The sequence below is a fragment of the Loxodonta africana genome, chromosome 7 (assembly GCF_030014295.1).
Source record: "Loxodonta africana isolate mLoxAfr1 chromosome 7, mLoxAfr1.hap2, whole genome shotgun sequence".
In the NCBI taxonomy this organism is placed as follows: domain Eukaryota; kingdom Metazoa; phylum Chordata; class Mammalia; order Proboscidea; family Elephantidae; genus Loxodonta; species Loxodonta africana.
Window position 1 is genome coordinate 9,096,533 of NC_087348.1, and position 22,133 is coordinate 9,118,665.

Genomic DNA, 22,133 nt, shown 5'->3' on the forward strand with positions numbered 1-22,133 from the left:
AGTAGGACAAACAGACAGATGCGTGACTTCCCTTAATAATCGGCTAGAGAATGCACTTCATTCAGTCCAGGTGACCCAGAAATTTCAGCAAAGGACTGATGGTGAACATTTTAATACATATGAATGTAGATCTAAGACTAAAACATAGGTGGAGATGAGAGTAGGTACTGTACAAATGCTATATATTGTGATAAAGTGGAAATAATACAAGAAAAAATAAGGGAGGAGAAGCGAGGGGGAAAGAGGAAAATAGGATACACTGATGATGGCTGTATAGGTGCCCCTCTGCTCTAAATTCACTCTTCATTGCCTGCTCTGTGAAAATGGATCTGAGCCCTTTAAATTTCTTTCTTTTGCCAGTTAGTGTGTTGTTAATCTTTGACAGTAGTGGATGACAGGGAGCCACTGCAGGCGGAAGAGGTTTTCTTTCCTAGTTGAGATGTGCTCAGTAGGCGGCCTCCTTAAGCTTCTCCAGCACCAGGCTCCTGCAGTACATGGCTGCCAGCAGAGGCCAGAAGCATCCACCAGTCTGCAGCTTGCTCCAGCACTCCCCTCAGGCAGTTCTGTAGTGTAAGGCCTCCAGTGAGGCAATCTCCTCTCTCCACTAACAACTTTTCCCAGCATCCTAAAGGATTGGTTTTCCAGCAAGTTCCACGGATGTGGTAACTCAGCAACTATTCTACCGTTCAGTAAGCCACAGGCATGCCTTCACCAGTGAGGTCTGAATCTCAGCCCTGGGGTCAGGAAGTGGGGCTCTTCCTTAGGGATGCTGCTTTTTATTTGCTATTCTTCTATTGTTTAGAGTTCTCTTTACTTCTTACTTGCCAATCCCTTGTCACTTCAATTACCTGTTATAGTTAGTAATATTTTTTTATTGTGCTTTAGATGAAGGTTTACAGAGTAAATTAGTATTGCATTAATGTGTCAATTAATGTGTCAACACTCTCCCTTTCTTGACCTTGGGTTCCCCATTACCAGCTTTCCTGTCCCCTCCTGCCTTCTCATCCTTGCCCCTGGGTTGGTGTGCCCATTTAGTCTTGTTTTGTTTTATGAGCTTGTCTAATCTTTGGCTGAAGAGTGAATCTCAGGTGTGACTTCCTTAATGAGTTAAAAGGGTGTCCGGGGGCCATACTCTTGGGGTTTCTTCAGTCTCTGTCAGATCAGTAAGTATGATCTTTTTTTGTGAGTTTGAATTTTGCTCTACTTTTATCTCCAGCTCTGTCCAGGACCCTCTATTGTGATCCCTGTCAGAGCAGTCGGTGGTGGTAGCCAGGCACCATCTGGTTGTGCTGGACTCAGTCTGGTGGAGGCTGTGGTAGTTGTGGTCCATTAGTCCTTTGGATTCGTCTTTCCCTGTGTCATTGATTTTCTTCACTCTCCCTTGCTCCAGATGGGGTGAGACCTGTGGAGTATCTTAGACGGCTCATCACGAGCTTTTAAGATCCCAGACAGTACTCACCAAGGTAGGATATAGAACATTTTCATTATAAACTATGTTACGCCAATTGAGCTAGATGTTCTCTGAGACCAGGTCCCCAGCCCTCAGCTCAGTAATTAGGTCCCTCAGGGAGTTTGGATGAAACTTCCATGACCTTGCCTTGGTCAAGCTGTGCTCGCTTTCCCAGTTTTGTTTACTGTCTTATCCTTCACCAACGTTACTACTTATCTATTGTCTCTTTAGTGTTTTTCCCTCCCCACTCCTCCCCTCTCTCATAACCATCAAAGATTATTTTTATGTGTAAACTTTTCATGAGTTTTTAAAATAGTCTCATACAATATTTGTCCTTTCGTGATTGACTTATTTCACTCAGCATAATGCCCTCCAGATTTATCCGTGTTGTGAGGCGTTTCGCAGATTCATCATTGTTCTTAATTATTGCATAGTTTTCTGTTGTGTGTATGTACCATAGTTTGTCTATCCATTCATCTGTTGATGGGCATCTGGGTTGTTTTCAACTTTTTGCTATTGTGAATAATGCTGCAATGAACATGGGTGTGCATATGTTTATTCCTGTGACTGCTCTTATTTCTTTAGGATATATTCCTAGGCGTGGAACTGCTGGATCGTATGGTATTTCTATTTCTAGCTTTTTAAGGAAGTGCCATATTGTTCTCCAAAATGGTTCTACCATTTTGCATTCCCACCATCAGTGCATAAGAGTTCCCATCTCCCTGCAGCCTCTCCAACTCCTGTTATTTTCTGTTTTTTTTTTTTTTTAATTCTTGCCAGTAGTGTTGGGGTAAGATGGTATCTCATTGTGGTTTTGATTTGTATTATTCTAATGGCTAGTGATCTCCAGCACTTCCTCATGTGTCTGTTACCTGCCTGAATGTCTTCTTTGGTGAAGTGTCTGTTCATATCCTTTGCCCATTTTATAATTGGATTATTTGTGTTTTTGTTGTAGAGCTGCTGAATTTTCCTGCAGACTTTAGAGATTAGAACTTTGTCAGATTTGTCATAGTCAAAAATTTTTTCCTAGTCTGTAGGTTCTCTTTTTACTCTTTTGGTGAAGTGTTTGTGTACTGTTAGTCATGGTTTGCATCCTGTTTATGCCATGTGTTAGGGTCTCTACTTTTTCTTCTATGATCTTTGCAGTTTTTGGTTTTATATTTAGGTCTTTGATCCATTTTGAATTAGTTTTCACATATGGTGTAAAGTATGGGTCCTGTTACTTTCTTTTTTTTTTTGCAGATGGACATCCAGTTCTGCCAGCACTATTTGTTAAGGACTGTCTTTTCCCCATTTAATGTACTTTGGGCCTTTGTCAAAGATTAGGTGACCAGAGGTGGATGGATTTACATCTGGGTTCTCAATTACGTTCCGTTGGTCAATGTGTCTGTCATTGTACCAGTACTAGGTTGTTTTGACTACCATAGCTGTATAGTACATTCTGACATCAGGTACTGTGAGTCCTCCTATTTTATTCTTCTTCAGTAGTGTTTTACTTATCCAAGGCCTCTTCCCTTTCCAAGTAAAGTTAATGATTAGTTTTTCCATCTCTTTAAAGAATGCTGTTGGTATTCGGATAGGGATTGCATTGTATTTCTAGATTGCTTTGGGTAGAATTGACATTTCCACAATCTTGAGTCTACCTGTCCATGAGCATGGTATGTTTTTCCATTTATGTAGGTCTCTTTTGGTTTCTTGCAGTAGTGTGTTTTATAGTTTTCTTTGTACAGGTCTTTTACTTCCCTGGTTACATTTATTCCTAAGTATTTTATTTTTTTAGGGGCTATTATAAATGGTATTGCTTTCCTGATTTCCTTTTTGTTGTCCTCTTTATTGGCATATAGGAATCCAACTGATTCTTGTGTGATTAGCTTATATTCTGCCACTCTGTTGAATCTTTCCATTAGTTACAGTAATTTTCTTGCGGAGTCTTTAGGGTTCTCTATGTATAATATTGGAAACCCTGGTGGCGTAGTGGTTAAGTGCTATGGCTGCTAACCAAGAGGTTGGGAGGTCGAATCCACCAGGTGCTCCTTGGAAACTCTATCGGGCAGTTCTACTCTGTCCTATAGGGTCAGTATGAGTCGGAATCGACTTGATGGCAGTAGTAGTGGGTATGTATAATATATCATCCACAAATAGGGACGCTTTTACTTCTTCCTCACTAATTTGGATGCCTTTTATTTCTTTTTCTTGCCTTGTTAATCTAGCTAGAACTTCCAGCACAATGTTAAATAGCAGTGATGATAAAGGGCATCCCTTGTGTTGTTACAGTTCTCAAGGGGAATGCTTTCAGCCTCTCTCTGTTAAGAATGATGTTGGCTGTTGGTTTTGTATAGATGTCCTTTATTATGCTGAGGAATTTCCCTTCTATACCTATTTTATTGAGAGTTTTTATCAGGAAGGGTGTTGGACTTTATCAAATGCCTTTTCTGAGTTGAATAAGATGATCATGTGATTCTTTTGTTGTATTTATGTAGTGGATTACATTGATTGATTTTCCTAATGTTGAACTATCCTTGCATAGTTGGTATGAATCCCACTTGGTTCTGGTGTTTTTTTTTGTTTTTGTTTTTGTTTTGATATGATGCTGAATTCTGTTGGCTAGAATTTTGTTGATAATTTTTGCATCTATATTCATGAGAGATATTGTCTGTAATTCTTTTTTTTGTGGTGTCTTTGCCTGGGTTTGGTATCAGGGTTATGCTGGCTTCACAGAGTGAATTTGGAAGTATCCCTTCCTTTTCTATGTTCTGGAAAAGTTTGAGTAGTACTGGTGCAAGCTCCTCTCTGAATGTTTGGTAGAATTCTCCAGTGAAGCCATCTGGGCCAGGGCTTTTTTTCTGTTGGGAGTTTTTTTTTTGCTTGTTTTTTTGTTTTACCTTTTCAATCTCTTTTCTTGTTTTGGGTCTATTGAGATTTTCCATCTCAGTTTGTGTTAGCTTATTTAGGTAGTGTGTTTCTAGAAATTTGTCCATTTTCTCTAGGTTTTCAAATTTGTTAGAGTACAGTTTTTCATAGTACTCTGTTATGATCCTTTTTATTTCAGTTGAGTCTGTCGTAATGTCCCCCATTTAATTTCTTATTTGGGTTATTTGCTTCCTCTCCTGTTTTCCTTTTGTCAGTTTGACCAATGGTTTTTCGATTTTGTTGATCAAAGAACCAAATTTTGGTTTTGTTGATTCTTTCTATTGTTTTTCTTTTCTCCATTTTATATATTTCTGCTCTTATTTTTATTATTTCCTTTTTTTTGGTGGCTTTGGGCTTCCTTTGCTGTTCTGTTTCTATTTGTTTGAGTTGTGTAGCTAATGTTTTGATTTTGTCACTTCTTTTTTGATGTATGCATCTATTGCTATAAACTGACCTTTGAGCACTGCCTTTGCTGTGTCCCAGAGGTTTTGGTATGATGTGTTTTCATTCTTGTTTGATTCTAGGGAAGTTTTTATTCCATCTTTGATTTCTTCTATTACACAGTGGTTTTTAAGCAAGGTGTTATTATTTTCCATGTATTTGATCTTTTTTCCTTTCTCTTCCTGTTAGTAATTTCCACTTTTATGGCATTGTGTCCAGAGAAGATGCTTTGTATTATTTCACTGTTTTGAATTTTGCTGAAGGTTGCTTTGTGCCTAAGATGTGGTCTATTTTGGAGAACATCCCATGGGTATTGGAAAAGAGTGTGTACTTTGTTGCTGCTGGGTGACGTGTTCTATATATGTCTGTGAGGTCAAGTTGGTTACTTGCAGCCTTTAGATCTTCTGTATCTTTGCTGAATTTCTTTCTAGATGTTCTGTCCTTTACCGAGAGTGTTGTGTTGAAGACTCCTACTATTATTGTGAAACTGTCAATTCCTCTTTTCGGTGCTGTTAGAGTTTATGTATTTTGGAGCCCTGTCATTGGGTGTGTAGGTATTTATTATGGTTATGTCCTCATAGTGGGTTGTCCCTTTAATCATTATATAATGTCCTTCCTTGTCTATTATGGTGGATTTTGTTTTAAAGTTTATTTTATCTGAGATTAGTATTGCCATTCCCACACTTCCTTGGTCGCTGTTTGCTTGATACTTTTTTCCATCCTTTGATTTTTTATATATTTATGTCTTTGTTTCTAAGGTTAGTTAGTAATTCTTTAAACTTTCTCTGTTCAGATTACTGTGTGCTGTCTCTCCTGATTGGACCCTGACTGATACAACAGGCAATCAGTAGGAGTTAAAGGATACCACTAAAAATGAATAAACCAGATGACAGAAGATAAAATAATAACATGGAACCAAGGTTTTTTTTTTTTTTTTCAAGAGATAGAAATACAAGGAACAAAAATACAAACCCTCCTAAATACCACTTGTTGGGGGAATGGTCTGCCTCTGTGCCTCCCATCCAGCCTGCCTAAATAAAGGCCTTGGGCCCAGAACACTCTCCGATAATGAGGCTGGGAATCGGGTCACTTTCACTCTCCCAGTTCCTTCTCATTAGAGAAACTTGCCCCCTGTTCTGGGCACACAGTAACTTTGTCTCTTGCACATGCACAGGCACCATACAGCACCTGGCCAACCCACTTCTATACCTGTTCCCAGTAGGAAGGGAGAAGGGTCTCTCCTGCTGTGGCAAGAGAGGGGGAATGTGCCAGACTGAAGGAGTTGGCCTTGAGGGGTGGACTGAAGGGGAAACAGGATTTGAGAGGCTGAATATCAGTGCCCTCATGTGGTCCACTAGTTCACTTCTATTTGCTGAATTATTCTTATGTAAGCCCCTGGCCTGTAGCCACTATTGTCTACCTCTAATACAAAACTGCCCTCCCACTGTGGGGTGCGAAGATCTGCCAAGGACTTGGACTTGTATGTAAGTCTCCATAATAAACTCCCTCGCTACCATGCTGGAGTTGCCTGCCTCTTTCTTTGGTCTCTCGGCACCCTCCATTTTTGAAGGCAAGTTTCAGGATACTGGTCCATGCCTGAAAACCACTTTTTAAAATATAAAGACAAAAAATACACATCTTCATAGAGAAATAAACATCAAATATAACAAAATTGACATAATTATGAAATATTGTTACAGACTTGAGACCAAAAATATAAATTATATTGATAAATAAATAGGCCTATGTTACGGATTGAATTGTGTCCCCCCCAAAATATGTGTTGTAAATCCTAACTCTGTCGTATAGGGTCGCTAGGAGTTGGAATGGACTCGATGGCACTGGGTGGGTATGCCTGTGGTTATAACCTCATTTGGGAATGGACTGCCCTTGTTATGTTAATGAGACAGGATTAGTGTAGGGTATACCTTGAGTCAATCTCTTTTGAGATAAAAGAGATTAAATAAGAAATCTAGCAAGCAAAGATAGGGGGAGATTGATGCCAAGCCTCATGGAGATCTCCAAGGAACAAGGAAACAAGCTGAAGCGACAAGGACCTTCCTCCAAAGCCAACAGAGAGAGAGAAAGCCTTTCCCTAGAGCCAGCACTCTGAATTTGAACTTCTAGCCTCCTAAACTGTGAGAAAATAAATTTTTGTTTGTTAAAGCCACCCATTTATGGTTATTTCTGTCATAGCATCACCACATAACTAAGACAGTCTAACTCACTTATTTAAAGAAAAAGATTTTTAATTTGGCTAAAACAGCAAGACCCAACTATATGTTGTATACAAGAACACACCTAAAATAATGTGATTCAGAAAGGCTAAAAATAAAGTGGTGGATGAAGATATACCAGGCAGACGGAAACAATAAAAAAGCAAAGAAAGCGATCTTGATGTCAGAGAAAGTGGAATTCTGGCCACAAAGTATTTAAACATGACAAAGAAGGGTACTACTTAATGCTAAAAGTCCTAATTCACCACAAAGATATAATATTTATGAATATTTATGCACCAAATAACCCAGTAACCAATTTTGAAATTTTATAATGGCAAAATATGTATAACATAAATTTAGTCATTTTAACCATTTTAAGTGTACAATTCAGTGGCGTTAATTATATTCACAATGCTATACAATCACCATTCTTTATTTCCAGAAGTTTTCATCATCCCAAACAGAAACTCTGTACCCAGTAAGCCATAACTCCCCATTGACTCCTTCCCCTAGCTCCTAGTTTAGCCATTAATTTACTTCCTGTCTCTATGCATTTGTTTATTCTAGATATTTCATATAAGTGGAATCATACATTTGTCCTTTTGTATCTGGTTTATTTCACTTAGCATAATGTTTCTAAAGTTCATCCATGTCATAACCTGCATCAGAACTTCATTTCTCTTTTTGGCTGAATAAGATTCCATTATATCTACACACCAGGTTTATAAATACAATGGAACATCTATTTGATTTATTCATTCATCTGTTGGTAGACCTTTGGGTTGTTTCCACCTTTTAGCTACTGTGAATAATGCTGCAATGAACACTGTATCTGTTTGAGTAAAAAAACAATAAAACCAAACTCGTGGCTGTGAGTCAATTCTGGCTCATAGCAACCCTATAGGACAGAGTAAAACTGCTTGATAGGGTTTCCAAGGAGCAGCCGGTGGATTCGAATTGCCAATCTTTTTTTTTTTTTTTTCTCTCTCTTTTTTTTATGGTGCTTTAAGTGAAAGTTTACAATTCAAGTCAGTTTCTCATACCAAAACTTGTACACACATTGCCATGTGACCGCAGTTGCTCTCCCTATAACGTGACAGCACACTCCTCCCTCTCTACCCTGTATTTCCCATGTCCATTCAACCAGCTCCTGTCCCCCTCTGCCTTCTCATCTCGCCTCTGGACAGGAGCTGCCGGCATAGTCTCATGTGTCTACTTGAGCTAAGAAGCGCACTCCTCACTAGTATCATTTTATGTCTTATAGTCCAGTCTAATCTTTGAAGAGTTGGCTTCAGGAGTGATTTTAGTTTTGGGCTAAGACTGTCTCGGGGCCATGTCCTCTGGGGTCCCTCCAGTCTCAGACAGACCATTAAGTCTGGTCTTTTCACTAGAGTTTGAGTTCTGCATCCCACTTTTCTCCTGCTCCATCAGGGATTCCCTGTTATGTTCTCTGTCAGGGCAGACATTGGTGGTAGCCAGGCACCACCTAGTTCTTCTGGTCTCAGGCTGATGAAGTCTCTGGTTTATGTGGCCCTTTCCGTCTCTTGGGCTCTTATTTTCCTTGTGTCTTTGTTGTTCTTCATTCTCCTTTGCTCCAGGTGAGTTGAGACCAATTGATGCATCTTAGATGGCCGCTTGCTAGCTTTTAAGACTCCAGACGCCACTCACCAAAGTGGGATGCAGAACATTTTCTTAATATAGTTTGTTATGCCAATTGACCTAGATGTCCCCAGAAACCATGGTCCCCAGATCCCTGCCCTGCTACTCTGTACCTCAAAGTGTTTGGTTGTGTTCAGGAAACTTCTTAGCTTTTGGTTTAGTCCAGTTGTGCTGACTTCTGCTGTACTGTGTGTTGACTGACCTTCCCTTCACCTAAAATAATTCTTTCTACTATCTAATCAGCGAATATCCCTCTCCCTCCCTCCCCATCCCGTAACCATCAAAGAATGTTTTCTTCCGTGTTTAAACTTTTTCTTGAGTTCTTATAATAGTGGTCTCATACAATATTTGTCCTTTTGTGACTGACTAATTTCACTCAGCTTAGTGCCTTCCGGACTCATCCATGTTATGAGATGTTTCATGGATTCATCGTTGTTCTTTATCATTGCATAGTATTCCATTGCGTGAATATACCATAATTTGATTATCTATTCATCTGTTGATGAGCATCTTGTTTGTTTTCAACTTTTTGCTATTATAAACAGTGTTGCAATGAACATAGGTGTGCATATATCTATTCGTATGAGAGCTCTTATTTCTCTAGGATATATTCCAAGGAGTGGGATTGCTGGATCGTGTGCTAGCTCTGGAAACCCTGGTGGTGTAGTGGTTAAGTGCTACGGCTGCTAACCAAGAGGTCGACAGTTCAAATCCACCAGGTGCTCCTTGGAAACTCTATAGGGCAGTTCTACTCTGAGTCGGAATCGACTCGACAGCAGGGGGTGGGTATGGTAGTTCTATTTCTAGCTTTTCAAGGAAGCACCAAATCAATTTCCAAAGTCGTTGTACCGTTTTACGTTCCCGCCAGCAGTGTGTAAGTGTTCCGGTTTCTCTACAACCTCTCCAACATTTATTGTTTTGTGGTTTTTGGATTAATGCCAGCCTTGTTGGAACTGCCAACCTTTTGGTTAGCAGCCTGAGCTCTTAATCACTGAGTACCTGGGTCACAGCTTCCAGATTTACAATTTAATGACACTGATTGCAATGGTGATTGAAATGTGAAAGTTAGAAACAAAAAGAAGAATCAGTAGTGGAAAATATAGCCTTGGTGATAGAAAATACTCCAGAGAGCACATGATAGAATTCTGTAAGACCAATGACTTGTTCATCGGATATATCTTTTTTCAACACACGTTGACAACTATACACATGGACCTCACCAGATGAATTACACAGTATTCAAATCAACTACATCTGTGGAAACAGATAAGGAGAAGCTCAATGTCATCAGTCAAGACAAAGCCAGGGGCTGACTATGAAACAAACCATCAATTGCTCATATTCAAGTTCAAAATGAAGCTGAAGAAAATCAAAACAAGTCTATGAGAGCCAAAGCATGACTTTGAATATATCCTACCTGAATTTAGAGACCATCTCGAGAACAGATTTGACACACTGAACACTAATGACTGAAGACCAGAAGAGCTGTGGAACAGCATCAAGGGCATCATACACGAAGAAAGTAAAAGGTCATTAAAAAGACAGGAAGGAAGGAAAAGGCCACAACGGGTGTCAGAAGAGACTCTGAATCATGCTCTTAAGCACCGAGTAGCTAAAGTGAACAGGAGAAATGATGAAGTAAAAGAGATGAACAGAAAATTTCAAGGGGCAGCTTGAGACAAGGTAAAGTATAATAATGAAATGTGCAAAGACTTGGAGTTAGAAAACCAAAAGGGAAGAACATGGTTGGCATATCTCAAGCTGAAAAAAATGAAAATAAAATTCAAGCATAAAATACTTAGTAATGAATTTAGCCAAGAAAGAACACAACTTTTACACTGAAGCTGAAAAAAAATTAAGGAAGATATAAGTGAATGGAAAGACATTCCATGTTCACAAATTGGAAGACAATATTGTAAAGATGAAGATGTCAAAGTGATCCATGGATTCAACGCAATCCCTATCAAAATGCCAGAAATGGAAAAACCAATCCTAAAATTCAAGGGGCCCAGAAAATCCAAAACAATCTTGCAAAATTAGAGTGAAGTGGAGGACTCACACATCTTCATTTTAAATCTACAATTATCAAAACAGTGTAATACTGGCATAAGAATAAATATATAAACCCACGGGTTAGAATTGAGGCCCCAGAATTTAACCCTCACATCTACAGCCAATTGATTTTGACAAGGGTGCCAAGACCATTCAATGGGGAAAAAACCAATTTTTTCCACAAATGGTGCTGGGAAAACTGAGTATCCACATGCAAAAGAATGATGTTGGACCCTTACTTTACACCACATACAAAAATTTACTTAAAGTGGACCAAAGACCTAAATTTAAGAGCTAAAATTCTTAACCTACAGAATGAGAGAAAATACTTGTAAATCATATATCTGATAAAGGTTTATCAGATATGAGTTTATCTAAAATACATAAAGAACCCCTACAACTCAATAACAAAAAGAAAAACAACCCAATTTAAAAATGGGCGAAGGACTTAAATAGACCTTTCTATTTAAGATGTACAAGTGGCCAACCAGCACATGAAAAGATGCTCAACATCATTTAGTCATTACGGAAATCCAAGCCAAAACCACAATGAGATACCACTTCACACCTACTAGAATGCTATAATAATAATAATAATAAAACATGGAAAATAATAAGCGTTGGGGAGGATGTGGAGGAACTGGAACGCTCATCCATTGCTGGTGAATGTAAAATGGTATACCCACTATGGAAAACAGTTTGGTGCTTCCTCAAAAGCTAAACATAGAATTACTGTGTGACCCAGTACTTCCACTCCTAGGTGTGCAGCCAAAAGAATTGAAAGCAGGAACTCAAACATACTTGTATGCCAATGTTCATAGCAGAATTATTCACAACAGTCAAAAGGTGGAAACAGTCCAAGTGTCCATCAACAGATGAACGGATAAACAAAATGTAATCTATCCATACAGTGGGATATCACTCAGCCATGAAAAGGAATGGAGTTCTGATATATGCTACAACATGGATGAACACTGAAAACATTATGCTATGTGAAATAAGTCAGATACAAAAAGACAAATATTCTGATTCCAAATATATGAAATTGTTGTTGTTAGGAAGACCCTCCACGAGATGGATTGATACAGTGGCTGCAACAATGGTTTCAAACATAGCAATGATTGTGAGGATGGCTCAGGACCAGGCAGTGTTTCATTCTATTGAACATAGGGTCGCTATGAGTCGGAGCCAACTTGATGGTAACTAATAACAAGTTGCCGGGCATGACTCCTGTTGACCGTATGTATAACAGAACAAAACATTGTCCGGTGCTTCGCCATCTTCTTGATCATTGGTATGTCTGAGTCTATCGTTGCAGCTATTGTATAGGGTCTTACCAACCTGAGAGGGAGGGGCTCATCTTTAGAACTATATTGGATAATATTCTGTTGTGATTCATAACGTTTTCACTGACTGATTTTTCGAAATAGACTGCCAGGCCTTTCTTCCTAATCTGTCTTAGTCTGAAAGCTCCACTGAAATCAGTTCTACCATAGGGCAGATTTGAAATACTGATGGCAAAGCTTCCAGCATCATAGCAACTCACAAGGTACCACACAGTACAACAAACTGACAGACAATTGGTAGTAAGAAATATCTAAAATAGGCAAATTCACAGAGACAGAAAGTAAACTAGAGGATACCGTGGGCCCGTAGGAGGGAGAACCGGGAGTTACGGCTCAACGGGTATGAATTTCTATTTGGGGTGATAGAAAAACTGGAAATAGTGGTGATGATAGCACAACACCGTGAATGCAATTAATGCCACTGAATTGTACACTTAAAAATGGTTAAAATGGCAATTTTTGTGTCTATTTTACCACAATTTTTAAAATTAATTTTGGATTAAAAAAGACATTTAAAGAAAGCTGGGACTTTAACCAGCTGGGGGCGGGGCTTGCAGAGGAGTCTCGGAGAAGGACTACGCTGTCCATGGGGCTCTGCGCTGACCGTACCCGGCCTCCCGAGAGGCTCTGCGCGCTTTACGCGCCAGCTTTGGCCTCAGCCAGACACAGACTCGCGGCGACCGGAGGATGGAGAGCGGCGATGAGGAAGCCACCGAGAAGCACCGCATCCACCTGCGCCCTGCCACGCTGCGCGACGCTGCCCCCGTCACGCTGCACTTACTGCCCTGTGAGATCCTGGCTAACCGGCCCGCCCCCGTCGGGCGCTTCTTCACTCCGGCCATCCGCCAGCGGCCCGCAGGTCAGCGCTCGCGCCGGACTACGGCTCCCGGCAGCCCCCGCGCCCGCGCCGCGCGACCCTCGGCGAGCAGCGCCGCGAGGGCGCCTGGGGCTCGTAGTCCGCCCGGCGGTGGCGGGAGGGCCGCACTGGGCGCCCTGTGCCTGGGTTCTCGCCTGACCTAGGTCCTGCGACTCTTCCCTTCAGGGCTCGAGGTGTCGTTTCGGGGCCGCCTTCTGCGGGGCGAGAAGGTGATGGTGCCCCGTGGCCTCGCGGGATACGTGATGGTGATGGACGAGAAGGCAGAGGTGTTAGAAAGGAAATACGCATCGAGGGGTTCAAAGAACGACGACGAGAAAGAGCAGCAGGAGCGCCCGGAGCCAATGGAGCGGGACTTCGTGAGCAGAGGGTGTCGGGGCAGGAAGGGGGTGCGGGCGGAAGCGGCGCCTCCATTCTGAGCCGGGCCCCTCCCTTAGGACCGCTTTCTCAGGGCCACTGCCAGTTTTGCCAGCTTCCACCTGTGGGGCCTGGAGACCGTCCCCGGCCCGGACGCAAAAGTACGCGGGGCCTTGACCTGGCCCAGCCTCGCTGCAGCGGTGAGTGTAAGGACGGGCCCTTCTCCTTTGAAGTTTGATGCTGGGTTGGCCAGAAATTTGCCCCCAAGTGGATTTGGGGCTCTAGGGCCGGGGAGCACAATGGGGCAGGATTAGACTGGGTGAAGGGCTTCCCCACCACTCTTCTCTGGAGGCCTAGAAAGGGCTATCATTCTGAGCAGCTGGGCCTGTCCCAGGTATGTGGCCCCAGAAATCCAACAGCAGGTGACTCCTGTTACAGATTCACGCACAGGTGCCTGAAGACTGAGAACCAGAGCTTGGGACTGAAAGCCACTGATCCCTGCACCCCACTGAACCAGCCCTGTACTTGAGAGCCACTGATCCCATCACCCCAATAAATGAGCTCTTCAAAGTGCCTGTGAGTCTGTGGCACCTTGGAGCCCTGAAGCCACCAAGACTGTCCCTCAGAACAAGAACCTTCTGGGGCTCTGGCCTATAGAAACAATTTATTGCCAGGGGAATAGGGGTGAGAGAGGCCAGAATTCTGCATACCCACCCACCCCCAACTCCTACTTTACAAAAGGAATCTTTACATCCAACCAGCCCTCTGTGCAGATCGCCCCTAGCCTGCCCCTCACTGTACACAGCTGCCAGGCTCCTTCCAGTCCCTGGTTTGGAGCAGGCCTGGGCCCGCAGCCAGCCAACCTTGGAGTCTGCCTGAGCCAAGCTCAGGCACTGGGCACCAGTGGCCCCTGCCAGGCCTGTCCTGTCCTTGTGGAGCAGTCCACAGCCCCGTCTCCCTTGTTGGGCCTCTTGGGGGCCTTAGTTGGGGCAGGCTGTGCTGTCAGCACCAGTCCTGCCTGCTCTGTTGACAATGCCGTGGACAGTGTCTGGTCACCACTTTCCCCGTTTGCTCCAGTCCTTGGGAGTGAAGTGCAGACACTTGGAGTCGATCCGAAGCAGCCGCTTGAGCATAGCCCGTTCGTGCCCATCCACGATGTCCTCCGACAGCGTGAGGATATACTGGCCCTGGGTAGGGGGAGGGGTCGGCAAGTCAGCGCCCCCCACCCCAGAGCTGCACCCCCTCCCAGGGACCTGTCTGCCCTGCCTGTCCCCCTACCTTGTAGTAGTTGATGAGGTTGAGGTACTGCAGGGTGGAGATGACATCCTCCTTCTTGATGCTAGTGATCTCACTGATCTCGCTGTGGGAGGGAAGAGGTCAGGTCCGCTGAGGGCCTTCCCCTCTGCCCCAGGACCCCAGGAGGAAGTGAGGGAGCTGGGGACAGAAAGGCCAGGCCATGCACCCCCTGGGTAGGTTGGGCTGGGCCAGGCTCACTTGATGGTGATCTGTGGCCTCTCCCCGCTCTCTGACTTCAGCCCCATCAGGATCTCCAGGATGGTCTGGGACCAGTAGCTTCGATAGGACAGGAGGCCAAGATCGGAGAGGGGCTTCTCAGGGGTCCCTGTTTTCCCTTCCACTTTGGAGAGTTCATAACCTAAAGCAATGGGGCAGGAGACGGTGGGTAAGGGTCACAGGCTAACGCAACCAACGTTGTAAAGCATGGATGGTGGAGGCCCACTCCCTGGTCAGTCCTGGCCCTGCCACTTAGTTTTGTGACCTTGGGTATGTGGCTTGTCTGCTCTGTGCCTGTTTTCCTCATAAAGGACTTACAACGGAACCTCTTTCATAGGACTGTCACATAATCAAAGGATGACATATGCCAAGTGCTGTCACCTGCTGACCTTTTCTGACCACTTCACCTGGATGTGCTGAGCACAGTGTGGGGGCACTGTGCATTGTAATGAGTAGCTAATACAAGGGGTGCTGGGGGGCTGCAGGAAGAATGGCTTATGGAAGGAATGGTATCACCATTTTGTGATCCCAGACTCTCCGCTGTGTCTGGGCATGTGAGGAGAGAAGGGGGGCAGTGCTCCATCTCTAGTCCAGGCCTGAGGATGCTTGAATTCTCTCAGATCAATCAATTCACCCTGCTGTCACCTCAGAGGCTGACTAGGCTGTCCTGGGGACTGACAAGGTGGATCCAGAGAGCAGGCGCACCAAAGTGCTTGCCCAGCCAGAGGGAGGCCCTTCCTTGCAGCCAGGTGACTGCTTCCAAAGCGGCTCCTTCCTGCCCTCACATATGGACAGCTGGGCACTGGAACTGTCCAAGGGGCAGCTGAAGCTGAACCCAGAGATGGCTATGGTAGGCAGTGGCAAGCAGATCTTGGGGAGTCCCTGCAGAGCTGAGTGGGTTCCCACACTTGGGCAAGGTGTTCAGTCTCCTGTCAGGACACTGGGATGTCCCCACTACCTCTGAAGAGCCACAACCAGCCTCACAGTGAACCTTTGTCCCTTCTGCTTTCCTGGTATCTTTATCAGCCAGGGGTATCCTCTTACCCAGTCTCCTGTGGCCTCCCCACCAGTTCAGACTGGCTGGTTGGAGAACGCACCAAAGAGGAGGCCTTTCAGATATACTCAGCTTTGTGGGGTCCATAATGCATGCATGGTCCTAACAGATTGGCTGGTGGCCACACTTACCTCCTCAGCTACAACCGGCTCCTGGCCCCTCCCCAGCAAACACCCCCTGCCCTCTGAGCTGCCTGGAATGGTGCTTTGGGGGCCCTGCTGGGCAGGCCATCCTGACCACCACATCTTCTGTACACTTAGGTCTGAGCTCAGTGCTTAGCCTGAGTTTAAGAGTCTGCCTGCTCTACCAGGCTAAACTTCCTGAAGATGACTCCATCCTGGCATCATCTGATCACTTAACATTTCTCAAATAGACTGTGACCTTGGTGAAGTGAAGTCAAGTCTCAGCCTATCAGCTAAAGCTCTGCCTGCCTCCCAGAATCAGAGGAGCTTGAAAAAAACAAAACAAGATTTCTGAAAAGCTGGCATTCAAATGGTTGAGTGCTGAGGTGAATGGAGCCAGGGTAAGAGACTGGAAATCAGAAGGGTCCTCGGAGTTGGGGGAGGGGAGGCACTGAAACATCCGTATGTGATGAGGCCCGTGGGGCCCTTCAGCTTTTAAAGATTTATCTGACCGAATACAAGGAGTTGGGGGCAAATTCATGCATGTTGGTGCTTACATCTGTTAGAAAAGTGAACAGTTTGAATACCTAGCGTCTGCAAGGCTTTGGGGACACCTGGGGACGTTAACATAGGTCCTGGCCTAGAAACTTGTATCTCAGCACAGTACCAGATGGGTACCCGACAGTGGCCCCCGCAACTTCTGCCCACGGCTGGGGCAGGAGATGAGTCAGATCAAGAAGTTGGGTGATGCTTAGAGCCTTGGCCAAGAACCAGTGGGGCAGAAGGATAAGCCTGCTCCAGACGAGCAGGCAGCCACCCCAAAAGGCGAGAACCTTGGCAGACCCCCATCTTTATTTCTGGCTAGCTCCCCTGCATAGCCAGGTCTGAGAGTCACAGGCTGGTGTGTGTCTGTGTGTCTGTGTGTGCACGTGTGCGCGCGCCCTGGTGATGGGGGCACAGGCCCTGGGCCTGCCAGTGCGCGCCACCAGCCGCTGGAAAGCCAGCCCAAGTACTCACTGAACTCGATCAGCAGCTTGCCGTAGCCCCGGCGCTGGTAAGGAGGCAGGGTCAGGATGCAGGCCACGTTGTAGTCTTCGGTCGACTCCTTTTCCTGGAGAAGAGAGGCAGTGAGTGGGCGGGGGTGGGACCTGGCTCAGCAGGACAGGGGAAGCCTGAGGAGCGCCCACCTTGGAGAAGTAGCCCACGATGTGGAAGCCCTTGCTGTCATACTCGGTCATAACATAGAAGAGGAAGGGGTCTGTATCATAGTACAATGTCTTGTGGTCGAGGAAACACTTGGCCAAAAGACACAAGTTCTGGGAGTAACTCTGCAAAAGAGAAGACCTGTCACCCTCTGGACACCTGTCCTGGCTGTGGCCATTAATCCAGACCAGGCAGATGCTTATCTATTCATGCTGTACTAGCCCTGTGACAGGGCTCCACCACCTGGCTCCCCGGTGAGCTGGGCAGGATCACCCCTGCTCCCCACAGCTCTATGCCGGCCTGGCCGGGGGGGCCTCCACTGCCCTCTGTTTAACAAGTCAACAGACAGAGATGGGTTCCTATGAAGTCAGACTCTGGCCCGGGCACATGAGAGAAGCTGTGACCTCTGTTTGGATGGCATTTCGGGAATCTGGTTATCAAAAAGCAGAACAGCCTCCCACCCCCAGCCCATAGTCACACCTGGCAACAGAGCTGCCATCTACAATGCAAACAGGAAGTTCTGAAACTTAACAAAAAACAGCCTGAGAGGTGCCCCCGGCAAAATTACAAACCTTGCCTCTTCACACCTGTGCACAATTTCTATACTTTCAGGGGAAGTTTTTAATTACCTGCTGGGCCAACTCCACCCTAGCTACTACAGATCAGTGGTTAATGCCTCATCTTCCTCTCAGGCTGCCCCTCACCCCACCCTGAGCTCTCACCTGCTATTCAAGGTGCCTGCCTCTCCCTCACCATCCTGCAGACTCTGCAACGGTGGAGTCTCACTCAGCAGTCTCCAGATTACCCCCTTCTTCCCCACGGCCACAGAGCATAGAGGTCTGAAGCCCCAAACCTGCGGTGCCCCTGCTACCCCTACTGACCTTGTTTCCACCACCTGAACTCTGTCCCTTCTAAGAGCCTTGCACCTTCCTATCTTCCCTGCCTTTCACCTTTTCACACACACCATCCCCGTACAGCAGGCCTGCCTTTCAGCATCTCACTGCTCAGAATCCTCTCACGTCAAAGATCACCACTGTGAAGCTTTGTGGACTACCTCCTTAGGGTCCTGGTAACCCACCCTTGGACTCATGACACTTGTCACTCTGGGATGTCACAGGCCATTGGCAGGACTTTCCCATGGGCCACGGGGTCTCAGCAGAGACTGTCTAGTTTCTGGTCATCCTAGTACATCCCAGCACTACTAGTACTCAATAAAAATGGGCTGAACCAACATGTTGGCCAGACTGGTGAGTGTTTTCCTAAGCAGGAAGAAACTGCTCATCTTCCTGTGTCCCAGGCCACCAGCTCCAAGGACACCCCACTGCTCCTCAGTTGCTGACCTTATTCTTGCGGCCATCAATCTCAAAAAAGGAGATGGTGCCCTTGCGGTAAATCTCGTTGCCTGGGGGGTGTCGCAGGTCGCACTTGGTCTGGGGAAGAAAGGAGGGTCAGAAGCAGGAGTGGGGGCAGGACGAGGTGCTGGGAGAGCAGCCTCCTGGGGCCCCTCATACCAAGTGACGCTGCAGACACTTGAGACTCCGGCCATACTTGAGGCAGAACTCGCAGAGATAGAGGACAGGCAACGTGGTGAGCTCTTGTGGGTACGGGGAGAAGTACCACGGCTTGAGGCGGTGCCGGCCCAGCTCAATGCACTCGATGTTTTTCATCCGGGTGACTATGTCGTCGTGACTCCGGTCGGACACCAGGCTACCAGTCATGCGTGGTGCCGATGGAATTCCATCTGAGCTGTCCTGGGAGTCCTGCCCAGGGCCAGTAGAAAACACCAGGTTACGAGAGATGACTCAAGCAGGACACTACAGCTTCCACAGCAACACTATAAAAAAGTACTATAATCCCACTTTCCAAACGAAGAAACTGAGACCCTGAAATCACCAAATGACTGGTCTGAAACACGCTCTACACCTGGCTGCAGATATCAGACACCACTGCCACCCAGCCCTCCCTTGTTTCTTTTTAAACTAGGCACTAAACTCCCCCTGCCCACATGCCCTCCCTTACCCCTAGCTTTCCTCTTCCTCTGCTCCCCAGACCCACCTCATCAGTGCCCAAACAATTTGATTTCCGCTTCCGTCCTGGCTGAGCGGCCACTGCCCTACGGGCTGATCCATTCTGCAAATGAAACAGTAGGAATAGAAGAGCCGAATGTGACATAACCTTAAAAGGGCTACCAAACGATAAAAGAGAGAAAAGGAAGAAGGGATAGTTTGGGGTACTCACCTGGGGAAAAACTGAGGCTGGGGCTGTCTCGCTGGGCACCGGAGTTGCTGGTGAAACCACCTCCACCTTCCGTTTCTGCAGAGAGAAACCAAGAAAGGTGGGTCAGAAGGTAGAGAACGTGGGACCTGAGAGTAAAGCAAGGTCCCTGGAATTGCTGAGGGTACCGTAGAGCGGTGATTGGGCTGCAGGCAGGAGCTGGAGGAGAGCGGCTGGTCGGGCTCGCCACCGGGGATGGCCTCCCGCTCCTTGGGCAGGTTGAAGCGGAGTGTGATCTGGACCGGGATTGGCAAGGTCTTCCCGCTGGCCTGGGCGGAGGCCGGCTGTAGAAATAGGTCCAGGGTCTTCCTCTGGGTTGCCATGATGGTGGAATGGGGCAGGGGAGGAGGGGGCCCTCAGCACCAAGTGATCAAACCCCACCCTCTGCCCTCTCAAGGGCATAGAAATAGCCACTGGATTCTGGAAGCTATGACTGCAATGTGGCCCCATCCTTTGCAGGCTGAAGCCAGGGTGAGAGGCTTACTGCCTCCTGCCCATCCAGGAGCACCTGAGGCCAAGAGACAAGAGCAGTAAGAGGCAGGAGAGAAGAGGAGAAGCAGGTGACCTACTCACCACCTCTCTCTCTGGAGAGCCGGGGCGGGACCCAGGAAGCCCGTTCTTGGTGGGGGTCTTGGCCTCTTTCTTGGGAAACTGGATCTTCTTTAAGTCCAGCCGCTCATGGGTCACCCATTCATCCAGACGTTTGTTGACTGCAGCAATGGGGATGGCTCAGGAAGGGATGCCAGAGGCTGCTCCCCAGCCCTACCCGCAGCCCCACCTCACCCGGTCCCAGAACTCACAGTCAATGTAGTGAACATAAAAAAGCTTCCGGCCACTGATGTCCTTCACGCTGAGGATCTCGGCCAGGGCTGCGGGAATAGCACAGGCAGGAGCCTTAGACGGCCCGGCCACGAAGCTCCACCCTGCCACGACCTGAACTCCACCCCCAGCCCGGATCCCCTAGTCCCAGCACTTGGAAGCTCCCACCCAAGTCCCCTTTAGTCTCCAAATGGCACCCCTTCTCCAAGCCCCGCCCTGTCCATCTCAAGCAGCTACACGCCACGCCCCTCCTTCGGAGTGCCTGCGCCCCGCCCGCCCCAAGATTCCAGTGGCCCCTCCCCCTCCCGGGGGTTCGGTTGATCCGACCCGCCCCTCGCCCTCAGGTTGTTTAGCCCCGCCTCCCGACGTCACTCACGCCACTCATCCTCGTTGTCCTGGTTCCGCCGCAGAACGGGCAGGCGGCAGCCCTCGATTATCTCCCCCTGGGGAGACAGCGCGGCGCCAGGGTCGGCTACTGGGGGGCCTCGGGCCCTACCCACCTCCCCTGGCTCCCTCCGCCCCGCCCCAGGCACCGGACTCACCACCTCCGCCATCTTCCCTCCCTCCACTGCCACTTCCGGCTCCTCTGGGCGGCGTCACTTCCGGGGCTGAGGGCGCTGCAGGCCCGGGCTCCGCGAAGCCACCTGAGAAGCGAGATCCTTGAGGGATGCTACCGCCCGGCTGGAAGCAGGGAGCCGGCCCGTTCAGCTGGCTGGAGAAACGGGCTTTCTAAGCCTCGGGTCGGCTCCTGGGTGGCCTCTCCATCCCGTGCCCAATGATTGGAGGAAAACTGAGTCCGTCACGTGACGCCCACCGGGTGCGACGCTGGTCATGTGGATGAGGCGCGGGTCACGTGGGACGAGTGTTTTGAGCTTTTACCTGTGGCCGTGCACGGGCGTCTCCTGGTGGCAGCAGGAGAGGTCGCGGAGAGTGAACTGCGCGTGCTCGGTGGGGGGCGGGGTCGGTGCGGCGGGGCGGGCCTGCAGGACAGAATAATACGTACTTCGGGAGGCTGGATGAGTGGGTGGGGCTCAAACTCTGCAGGGCCCGAATACCGGGCCAAGTTTAATATGCTTGAACCCATGGTTGCAGCGAGTGTGTCGGTCCATCTTGCTCGGGGTCTTCCTGTCTTTTGCTGACCGTCTACTAAGCATGGTGTCCTTCTTCAGGGACTGGTCCCTCCTGATAACACATCCAAAGTATGTGAAATGAAGCCTCGCTATCCTCCCTTCTAAGAATCATTTTCGCTGTGCTATCAAGACATTATTTTTTGGCAGTCCATAGTATGTTTAATTCTTCACGAACACCATAATTTAAAGGCATCAATTCTTCTTTGATCTTCCTTATTCATTGTCCAGCTTTATGCATGCCTGTGAGGTGATTGAAAATATGGCTTGGGTCATACTTACCCAGTGTCTTGGAGTCGACTCTGACTCATAGCGACCCTATAGGACAGGGTAGAACTGCCCCATAGAGTTTCCAAGGAGCGCCTAGGCAGATTCGAACTGCTGACCCTTTGGTTAGCAGCCGTAGCACTTAACCACTACGGCTTGGGCCAGGCAGACCTTAGTCCTTAAACTGGCATCTTTGCTTTTTAACACTTTAAAGAGGTCTTTTGCAGCATGAAGAAAGCAAGAGGTCATTAAAAAGGAAAGGAAGAAGACCAAAATGGATGTCAGAAGAGACTCTGAAACTTGAACATAGAGCAGCTAAAGCAAATGGAAGAAATGAATAGCTGAGCAGAAGATTTTAAAGGGAGGCTGGAGAAGACAAAGGAAAGTATTATAATGAAGTGTGCAAAGACCTCAAGTTAGAAAATCAAAAGGGGAGAATATGCTCAG

At 46.8% G+C, this 22,133-nt stretch overlaps 2 protein-coding genes across 7 annotated transcripts; one reads left to right on the forward strand and one right to left on the reverse strand.

Annotated features, from left to right (window-relative positions):
- The first annotated feature begins 12,706 nt into the window (after window positions 1–12,706).
- Window positions 12,707–13,881, forward strand: RNASEH2C (ribonuclease H2 subunit C). Of its 2 annotated transcripts, none has more exons than XM_064287776.1 (4): window positions 12,707–12,936; window positions 13,120–13,310; window positions 13,389–13,514; window positions 13,747–13,881. In XM_064287776.1, exons 1-4 carry the CDS (start codon window positions 12,765–12,767, stop codon window positions 13,771–13,773), a joined length of 516 nt encoding a protein of 171 aa, XP_064143846.1. In that variant the 5' UTR covers window positions 12,707–12,764; the 3' UTR covers window positions 13,774–13,881. The 2 variants fall into 2 exon arrangements, with proteins under 2 accessions (XP_064143846.1, XP_003419632.1); XM_003419584.4 differs by having other exon boundaries at window positions 12,712–12,936; window positions 13,389–13,508.
- Window positions 13,882–13,955: 74 nt separating this feature from the next.
- KAT5 (lysine acetyltransferase 5) lies at window positions 13,956–21,082 on the reverse strand. Of its 5 annotated transcripts, none has more exons than XM_064287774.1 (14): window positions 20,835–21,081; window positions 20,669–20,735; window positions 20,274–20,342; window positions 20,047–20,183; window positions 19,602–19,784; window positions 19,438–19,512; window positions 19,255–19,329; window positions 18,711–18,959; window positions 18,540–18,629; window positions 17,184–17,324; window positions 17,014–17,107; window positions 14,803–14,962; window positions 14,587–14,668; window positions 13,956–14,495 (listed from the first exon to the last, which is right to left on the reverse strand). In XM_064287774.1, the coding sequence occupies exons 1-14, from the start codon at window positions 20,844–20,846 to the stop codon at window positions 14,361–14,363; spliced, it is 1,569 nt and encodes a 522-aa protein (XP_064143844.1). In that variant the 5' UTR covers window positions 20,847–21,081; the 3' UTR covers window positions 13,956–14,360. The 5 variants fall into 5 exon arrangements, with proteins under 5 accessions (XP_064143844.1, XP_003419633.1, XP_064143843.1 ...); XM_003419585.4 differs by having other exon boundaries at window positions 19,602–19,757; window positions 20,835–21,080; XM_064287773.1 differs by having other exon boundaries at window positions 19,602–19,757; window positions 20,669–21,082.
- Between the last annotated feature and the right edge of the window lie 1,051 nt (window positions 21,083–22,133).

What these genes read in the sequence shown, in the direction of transcription:
- RNASEH2C (XM_064287776.1), top strand. Translation starts at nt 12,765, where the DNA reads ATGGAGAGCGGCGATGAGGAAGCCACCGAGAAGCACCGCATCCACCTG. An exon ending in CATCCGCCAGCGGCCCGCAG is followed by an intron (nt 12,937 to 13,119) that starts GTCAGCGCTCGC and finishes TCTTCCCTTCAG; the next exon opens with GGCTCGAGGTGTCGTTTCGG. An exon ending in AGCCAATGGAGCGGGACTTC is followed by an intron (nt 13,311 to 13,388) that starts GTGAGCAGAGGG and finishes CCCCTCCCTTAG; the next exon opens with GACCGCTTTCTCAGGGCCAC.
- KAT5 (XM_064287773.1), bottom strand. Translation starts at nt 20,846, where the DNA reads ATGGCGGAGGTGGTGAGTCCGGTGCCTGGGGCGGGGCGGAGGGAGCCA. An exon ending in TCGTGGGCTACTTCTCCAAG is followed by an intron (nt 17,108 to 17,183) that starts GTGGGCGCTCCT and finishes TCTCTTCTCCAG; the next exon opens with GAAAAGGAGTCGACCGAAGA. An exon ending in CAAGCTGCTGATCGAGTTCA is followed by an intron (nt 14,963 to 17,013) that starts GTGAGTACTTGG and finishes CCATTGCTTTAG; the next exon opens with GTTATGAACTCTCCAAAGTG.